The 9325-nt window shown below is 39.2% G+C and overlaps 1 protein-coding gene across 1 annotated transcript in view; it reads right to left on the bottom strand.

Annotated features, from left to right (window-relative positions):
- Nucleotides 1–6312: 6312 nt before the first annotated feature.
- Nucleotides 6313–9325, bottom strand: part of DCDC2 (doublecortin domain containing 2) — a 51967-nt gene continuing 48954 nt past the window's right edge. The window contains exons 10-11 of the mRNA XM_062498680.1: nt 7694–8038; nt 6313–6420 (exon numbers count right to left, since the gene is read on the bottom strand). Coding sequence (XP_062354664.1) covers nt 6313–6420; nt 7694–8038 — 453 coding nt within the window. The remainder of the gene's footprint in view (nt 6421–7693; nt 8039–9325) is intronic.

Raw genomic sequence — 9325 nt, 5'->3', positions numbered from 1 at the left:
CACAAAAACTGCTACAGCTGAAGGCTGGACTACTTATTTCTCCCTCCCTGGGGCTGGCTGTTCCCATTTTCTCAAGCTGGAGTCCCAAAGACTCACACAACTTTACCTCTTCCCAAGCAGACACAGTTCCCAGCCACTGGAATACTCACAGTGTGGCAAAGTCTTGCTCAGCTAGAAAGAAAAGGGAAATTGGGACTTAATGACAAATATCTATAAGAATAATCTCATTTTAAAGAAAAAATAATTTGCTTAAAAATAAATGGTGTAACATGGGGGGGGGGGGGGGCTTTAGCATTTGACAGGAATTGTCTTACCAGGTGTAGTATTTAAATTGGAATATGCATTTCTAGAAATGCTTTTTCATTCTACTGTGTTGAACAGCTTTGAAGAAGGAGGAAACATAAATGGTTTCATATTTAAAATCTTAAAATCTGAACAGGATTTTCTTTTAGTTTCTGAGAGAGATAGGATGAGAAAGAAGAAAACAAGAATAGCCCTAAACTAAGAATTGAAAGCAATGCAGTGAGTAGTGAGTTTGAACAAAAGGTTTTATAAGGATCTAAGGGAAAGTGCATTTCTTAAGTGTCTCCACACAGTACTCCACTATGGGGAAGAACTCATTATGAATGGTGAGTACAAACTGCTGCCAAGCAGAGGGGCCTTGGTGGCCTGGAGAAGGGCTGGCAGGAGCTGGCTGCAGCTCAGCTTGGCAAGAGACAAGTACTGCATCCAGGTGTTACAAACAAGTTTAAACACAGAAGAACAAAGAAAACTAAGTCTCTGTGAATAAAATGGATCAAATCCAGAAAGGTTCAAAATGTACCCCAAAACTTGATTAAAACCAAATGAGGTTAGATGTTGGTGCCTAAAAAGGTTGATATATTTTATTTAATAGTAAAAGAGACAAAGAGAAAGAGAGAGAAGAAAGAAAGCAATAGGAAAGGGAGGGGGGTGTGAGTGACACAGGGAGAGAGTGACAGGGGTTAGGTAGAAACATATCACCCTCCCGAGGGTCCCAGTGACATCTCGTTGCTCCCCTCCATCTGGTCTCCTTGGTGGTGAGAGCCCCTCACCTCCTGCTGCTGAAAAGTACAGAATTCAATGGATTAAGGTACGTTTGGGCCAGGTGGGAATGCCCACGTGCCTCCTGTGCAGGGAGCCAGTTTGACACTGTCCCTTGCAACACCGTGGATTTGTTGCATAATGTTTTGGTGCTCTGGTGCAGGGTCTGGGGACTCCTTTGGGGAGTGTGTGTCCTTTGATGGGTCACAACACCCTCTCTGCTGTCCTTCATGTGGATGTGGCTTTTCCTGGGGTGAAGGGGCCCCAGAGCTGAGCTGCTCTGCACAGCAGAGGATGGGTGTTCACTGCCTCTGGCCAGAGGCTTCTTTACCACCCAAAACCTCTCCTCCCCCCTCCTTTGGTGTAGGGGTCTGTTGAAGCCTGGCAGCTCCAGGCTTCCCAGAATAGCCCTGGGGCTGCAGTCTCCACCTTGAGGGCAAAAAGCCCGATCCCCCTGTGAATGTATTCTTCTTCCCACAGCCTAGACCTGAGTCACTTTATGTTATCTCCATCAACAAGCAGTGTAGGAGTTAGTCAGGGCTTGGTGGTCTCCTCTGCTGCTTTTAAACAGTTTTGCTATAATAGGCAAAAGTACTTCATGAAGAGATGTTTAAGCCAAGCCCTTGCAGCAATAGATGCTGGGGCACAGCCTGAACTCAAGCACCTGTGCAAACACCTGGGTCATGGAAGACCCCAGGATGAGCCCCAATTTGAAGGTGTGAAAGCACCCCTGGGGCAAAGGTGGCTGATAGAATTCTGGGCTGAAGTAGGCAAAGCTCTGGCAGCAGGTGGAGGCAGGTGACCTTTCTCCTCATCTGTGTTCAACTCTGGGGTGCCTGTGCAAGACAGACACCGGCCATACTGGAGAGAAGTCCTGTGCCAGTGCTTTCCTCAGCTCCACACCAGTGCTCATTGGAAGGGAGCCAAGAGCCACCAGATACAGCAGGAGGCACACACTCTGTGTTTTCCATACACAGAGCCTGGCCAGGGAGGGATGGAGGCACCTCCATATCCTAGACCCCTTGGTTTAGGCTGGTGGAGGGCCTGGCAGAGACAGATGCAAAGGGCTGCCTTTCACCCTCCTCGGGCTGTGCCCCCAGAATGTGCAGCCAGTGACCTGGTGAGGGAGGGGTGAGGGAGGGAGGAAAGATCCTGCAGCATCTCTGAAGGAGTGGAGAGGGTTGGGAGCCACCAGGAACACCACCATATCCATACTGGCAATGCTGGGAAGAAAAACCTGCCTTGCATGGGAGAGAACTCTGAAGGGCAGAGGGTCCCAGCTCTGCCATACCCAAGCTGTAGATGCCATGGGGAGGCTCATCCGTGGCTTTCTAAACACAGCCTGGTTCTTGCAGAACAATCCCAAGCAAGGTCCTCTGACAGCCCCGTCTGGCAATGCTGGGGGACTTTGCTGCTCACCAGAGTAATACTAAAGACCTTTCAATGTTTTGGTATCACGTGTTGCACTCTAGACTTGTACTTTCTTTCTTGAATTTTCCAAATCCTGTCCATTTCCTTATGGCCCCCATAACTTCCAGTAGCTCTCAGGCCAACCTTTCCTTTTTACTTGAAGTGAACACAAAACATAAGAAAATACGTCACCCTTCTTATGAGGTTATTACTAGGTTTTGATATATATATATATAAGATTATATAATCTTGTATAATTATAGCAAATTTCAGCTACAACCAATAATATTTTCCCATTGCTAGCATTATAAGGAGATTGTTAATATGCACATGATTTATGTGCAGTGTGTGTGAGCACACATCAAATGCCTTCAGTTTCTGCACTCACACCCATATAAGTTGATGGATACAAATGTGCACATGCACAGAGAGCAGATGGCTCCACTGTCTATTGCCTTGTCCACAGCACTTTTGATTAAAACCTAGATTGAAGGCTGTCAGCCACCCCCCAAAAAAACCATCCTTGAGTGCATCCCATTCAATCATTCTGACTGCATCTACTTAATAAACACACCCTTCCTGGAGATACCTTATTGGGTATTTATATTTATTATCTAATGGTTGTTTTAATGTACATGTGGGGTAATCAATCAAAAGAGCCCAGCAACAATCCTCTCCCTGTATTTTCAAGAGATCAGAATACTCACTGTTTAATTCTTCTGCACAAAGTGTTATTTCACTGTACTTTATATGAGACTGAGCAGTGATTATATTTTCCTTATTTTCACCCATTTGTTTCCACAAAACATTATTTTGGCCTATCAAGGCACCAAAGCATTAGTTAAAATTTAATGAAAACTGCAGTCCTGTGGGATTTAAACCTATGCTTTAATGCTTTGCTGAAATTAGGAATCTCTGCAGGGAGACATGTAGAAGCTTGGTAATTTTCCCAGGAATTGCCAGTGAACAGATAAAACTCACATAATTTCCTGAGTATTGCCTGAACAGTACACACATACTAATAACCAAGGCCTAACTTGAATTGTGACATTAAAAAACCTCCTGAGCAAGTTTAACTGTGCTATTAGTCTTACATTTATTACTATGTATCAGCTAAATTGTCAACATATTTTTAAAAATCTACCAAATTAGTTTTTTGTTGGTTTGCATTGTTTTTTTTGCCCCCTAAGTTTTAGTTATGGGAAAATCCTATCAACTGCAAAATTACCAAATTTATAAAGTCAGTAACCCAAAGACAGATTTAGCATCAAACAGGCCTTGATATGATAGAAAACACAGGAATATCTGTACTAGTTCTCTTTAATGGCAAATTATTTTAAAAAATAAAAGCAAAACAAGAAAACAATTCTTAAAAAAACCCTCAGAATTGTTGCACATAAGCTTAATAAAATAATATTATATAAACTTTACAAAATAATGCATTTCTCAGGTAAAACTGAGTTAAGCCATCACACACAGCAGATCAAGGCACAAAAACTATTAACACGTGTCATTCTTGTTTAATTTCTAGAATTATTGGTTAGGCATAAACTAGTTGCCCTAAATAAAAGAACCTGATAAAAACATTCATGTGTTCAGTGTTGCAAGGTGAATGATAAAATGGTTATGTCTCTATTCCCAAACAGTCTGATTTGCTTTGCTGAAGAAATGTATCCTGTCTTTCTTACAAGAGAACAGAGGGGGAAACATTCTTGAAGTTGAGTAACACTCACAGGAATTTCAAGTTCCTATGAAGGAAAATGATAACATTACATTTCCCTAGAATTTAGTTTAATTTTTGAAATTATTCTTACTGATATCTCTAAGTCTTTCAAGTCTGGAAAATACCAAACTTCTGGGGAAAGGAAAGAAATGACAATAACTGCTGGCATTCAGAAACTATAAATAGAAACCAACAATAAAGGCACTCTGTGTCATTTTACCTCACTACCACCCACAGTTATTTTATCCATTCTGTTTCAGGCTTTTATTTGTTTGGTTTTGTTGGTTTTATTTCTTTTATTTTTTTTGTTTTGTTTTGTTTTTTGGGGGAGAGTTGGTCCATTTTTACTTCTGCTTAACTATAAATGTCTTTTTAAATCCCAGAGAAGTCAAATATATTTGAGAATAGGCTTAATTACCATGACAAAAAAAGGAAGCATGCATACTTTGCTTAAGAGCTTGGCTAAATTAGGAGCTTATTTTGAACTGATCACAAATGCAGTATTTCCTTTGATCTTTGCCAGACAGTTCAACAGAAGCCAGAGGTTTCATAAACAGGTTTCAAGAAGGTTTCACAGACAATTCAGAGATGCCGCAGGGCAAACTGTTCTAACCCTGTTCATAAGTTTTTTAACATGTCTTATATACTTACACTGCCAAAGCACATAAATATGCTGAAGGATCTCCACCTATTTCTATTACGTTGGAAAAATATACTTAATAACTAGTAGAAGAAGAGGTTTGTTTGAGTTTCACTTATGACAAGTGGTTCTTCACATTCCTTAAACAGTGCTTCAAGTTCAATTTGTTCATAAATGTAATTCTTGTCTTAATGGCATAAAATCAACAAAAAATGACATTAAGTTTCTTGCAGTAATAATTTACTAGCATTAACAATAAGGGAACCCACTATTTCTTTTGTATAATTAATAAAATTATGCTCAGGGCTGTATTTCTATGAACTACAAATTATTCCCATTACTAACAGAGAAATGATAAGAGCAATGGAATCAGTGTCATTAAGAGAACTAATACCGTGGATCAATGTCTTATTTACTAATGCATATTAAGCCACAGCCTATCAGGAGACAGCTTGCTCAAAAGGATGATGACACACTTCCAACCATTAGGGATATGCAAAGGGTTCATAAATGCAATAATTGTTCCTGACTTTTACAGAAAGCTGGTGGGCTCATCCTGATGTCTCACGTATTAAAATTGCTCCATCAACTGCAATGGTTTCATGGAAATATCAGTAAGAATCCAGGCATGTTCTTTTTTTAGTTCATTAATAAATTAAGTTTATCTTAGACTGAATTACAAATCCATCCAAGTTCAACTTTTTAAACTAATCTACTACATACTCTTCCTTTACTTTTTGCTCATGATGAAAATAATTCACTATTTAGTGAAACAGTGCAGGATAATCAACAAAATTTTCTGTTTTCCATGGAAAAAAGCTGCAGTATTGTAGGCTGTCCACATGTATTCATAGTGCTAAATAAGTTCTATTTATGCATGCAAAACCTAAAAATTCTAATTAATATACTGAAAATAGACTAGTAAAATTGAACTGGCCCCTCACTATAGTAAACTGGTTTCTGTGGGCATAAATCCATTAGGTAAGGTACATATTCTAGTTACATCTTAATGTTATACCTGAAAATTATACCTACCATGTGGAATTTTAGAGAAAAAACTACACATGTCCTAGTTAAAAGGTAAAAATTAGTTTCTTTTCCTGAACAAATTGACAAAGAAGTTTTGACATTGAATCTGGGTGGGTCTCTTTTCCTTTCCCTGGAACAGTGCAATTTTTGTGGTTATTCTATTGCTGCTATCTCATATCACAGAATAGTTCATTTCTAATACTACTACAAAGTACTCTTGTATTTCCCCCTTCAAATTCTAGCAGAAAATCTCAACTTGTAAAAATAATTCTATGTTCTTCTAGTAGATATAAATCCTTGCTTTTCATTAGTCCATAGAGCATCATCATCTCACAACTCATTATGTGGGTACTCAACCTGCCTTTCTAATGTGAGTTACCAAAAAATAACATGCTTTATATTTAAAGTGCTATCCTTTATCATTTTCTGCTCATTACATTTTTCCTGTTCATGCAACTGCCACACAGTCATTGCTCTGGTCGTTCTTTTCACTCTCCTGTGGGCTGGTGACTGCCACTCTTGGATTTGCAGATGTCTTTTCAAGACTGGGAACGACCTGAAGAAAAAGGACAGGCACTGCAAACACCATCAGGTACAAACGAGTTCACTTCATTTCAACACAGCATCAAGCACTTCACATTAAAATTTCCACAAAGTATTTTTAATGTGAAAAAAAATGTTTTCCAAGAGTGATCAAATTAAAATTTTCATTTATTTTATACTTATATATCTTCCAAAGGAGAAAGCACTCACATTAGAGGTTCCCCCTCTAGAGTTCTTTCATCAAGCATCCAGTTACCCACATATGCATTTAAAGTGAGTGCTCACTCACTTTTCCATAAATAGCTTCAGCTTATCTAAAACAAAAAAAAACATCAAATATATGAAGCACAGAATAAATTCAGAGCCCAAGAAAATGTCATGTTACTCAGCTCTCACAGTTGAAAAATATTCCTGTGTGTCATACAGGAACAGAAGAAAGCCCAGTTGCAAAGTGCGAGAAACCATTCCCAGTGTCACAGGAAACAGAGGAAGAGACTGTTTTTTAGCAGCCTGTAGACAGGGAATATGCAGCAATTTGCCCTGATTCTGATACCCACGAATCCCACTCTTCCCAGACCTGGAACCTCCCCATCAAACAAAACACTTTGTGTCCCACACTCTGTGAGGTGGTAAATTCATCTGACAATCAGGGGAGTTCTCCTTATTTAGGTGGGTCACATCCCTCCATTTAAGCCAAGCATGTTACTATGTATCCTAAATTAATAGGCTATTTGCTTTTAAACTGACTAAAGCCCCTTGCTTTGAAGGATCTTGTTCATATCCACTGTATTTTCCAATTTCTAAGAAAAAGAGATGAAACTTCTACAAAGCAAAGGTAAAAGCTCTTTATGAAATGCAACTTTTGTGAAAGTCAGTTCATCAAAACAATGAGGCACCAGTGTCATGAACACACTCTTCTGTTCTGTCCTAAAAGACAAAGTAGTGTAGAAATATATGATTTTGCTTTTCTGGAAAATGAATGAAAAATGAAAATTTTTTTAATTACTTTTTTTTTTCAAAATTCAGCATCCTAAGGAAAGTAGAAGATGCAGATTCATCAAATAGTAAGAAACATCTGCTTTCTCAGTTGGAGGGCATATATTGTAATTACCAATGTAACTGATCTATACAGATGGAAAACAACTTTTCCACAAACTGAAGTTCACATAAATGGTCTCAGGACTTTATCAGAAATTAACTACATAGAGACCAGATGAGAAGCATAAAGCTGAGATGAATGAGGAACAATACCATAAGGAAAACAGTTTGAATGAATAAACACTCACCTGGTGCTGACTACCAGAATGCTCTTTTACTTCTTCTTCAGGCTGAAGATCACCTTGGTACTTCAAATGCTCAATTCCCTCATCATTTCCTTCATTATTTTTGCCATTTAAATAGATAAGTTCCTTTTCCTCTGCTTGGTCAACATTCTGTGTTTCTCTTGCTTCATCTTCATAATTTTCATTTAATTTCTTTTTGTTTTCTTCCACTTCAATTTTTTCTTTAACAGTTTCCCCACTTTTCTCTCCATTCACATCTGAATATTCTTCCTCTCCTTTATATGCCTCCTCTCCCCTGTCATTTTCCTCTTCTACATTTTCTTCTTCATCTACAGTTTCTGCTGGTCTCTGGTGAAAGGAAAAGCAGCAGAATTATAAGGCATTTTAAATCAGAACGCTCCACGCAATTCTGAAATGTGACAGACATCAAATTCACAATTACAACATTACTGAATTTGAGGTTTGTCTACATGGACAGAAAATTATGCTCCTGTACTTACACCCCATAATGCCCTTTTATTCTTCATTTGCAAAATGTGTTGGTGAGATTTAAATTTATTACACAGGGTTTAATCCATTTGACCACACTCAAAACAACTGGAATGAAGTAGATTTGAGACAGCAACAGTTTACTGTCTTCCATCTACTCCAGGTTCTTGTTTGTAAAGTTCTGTCACAAGAAAATACAATGCATTACTAGCCCACAAACTGTTCCCCAAGAAGCATTTTACCTATGGACCAGGCCATGCCATGACCATCAGTCTTATCTTCTTTGAACACACAGAAAAGTAGTTAGACATGAAGTAGACCTACCACTGGTCACTTCCAAGATCGTTCCTCTTCCCAAACATCCCTGTGTAGGGTGGCTTGGTTAGAATTTGCTGGACATTTGGCAGCAATTTTTTTGTACACAATATTAGACCAGCAGCCAAAAGGAACAAGATCTTGTCTCACCTTGTAGAAGGGTTATCAGAAACTCACTATGGATAAAGCTGCTTGTTTGGGTTAGCTCCAATAAAAGTGCAGAGGATCATGGCTTAAGATCATGGGAAAACCCTTCGCAATAGGGGTGAGTAAAAGAATCACCCCCAGAATCCTACAGTTCCAATATGTTGATCATTGCCAGAAAGTTCTCAACTTCCCTTGTTGTCATTGGCTCCTTTTTGCTGCAATAATTTTAATATTCCTAATCGCCCTTCCCTATTGGATGCCCCTCCCTAAACTCTGCCCTTATTCCTCCCCTCCTCCAAGTTTATAAATACCCCTGCCATGTCCTAACACTTGCTTTTTGCCATTGTTCTCGTGCATGGATCAAGCCTCCCTGTACCACCTTTCCTGGTTCATTCAGTACAAGCTGTTTGGCTTGCTGTTTGTTATTTTCTATTATTAAAGCTTTTTAGTTCCCAAACAATCGGGTCAGATTTTCTTTCTGCCTAAAATCACTGAATTCAGTGCAGCCACTGACCCCAGTAGCCAGGTTAGGATTGGCCAGAGGCTTATGCTGCTAGCAGCAGCATCTCATGACAGCCTGGGAGACAGATGCACAAATTGTCTGGTCTTTGTCATTTGCCTTCCAGTTTCAGCTTTGAAGAGTCACCTGACTATTCAGTCAACCAGTGCTACCACATGCCAAGA

This window comes from Cinclus cinclus, chromosome 1 (assembly GCF_963662255.1).
Source record: "Cinclus cinclus chromosome 1, bCinCin1.1, whole genome shotgun sequence".
NCBI classification, from domain to species: domain Eukaryota; kingdom Metazoa; phylum Chordata; class Aves; order Passeriformes; family Cinclidae; genus Cinclus; species Cinclus cinclus.
Note: the sequence above shows the minus strand (reverse complement) of the source record. Positions and strands in the feature narration are given on the sequence as shown.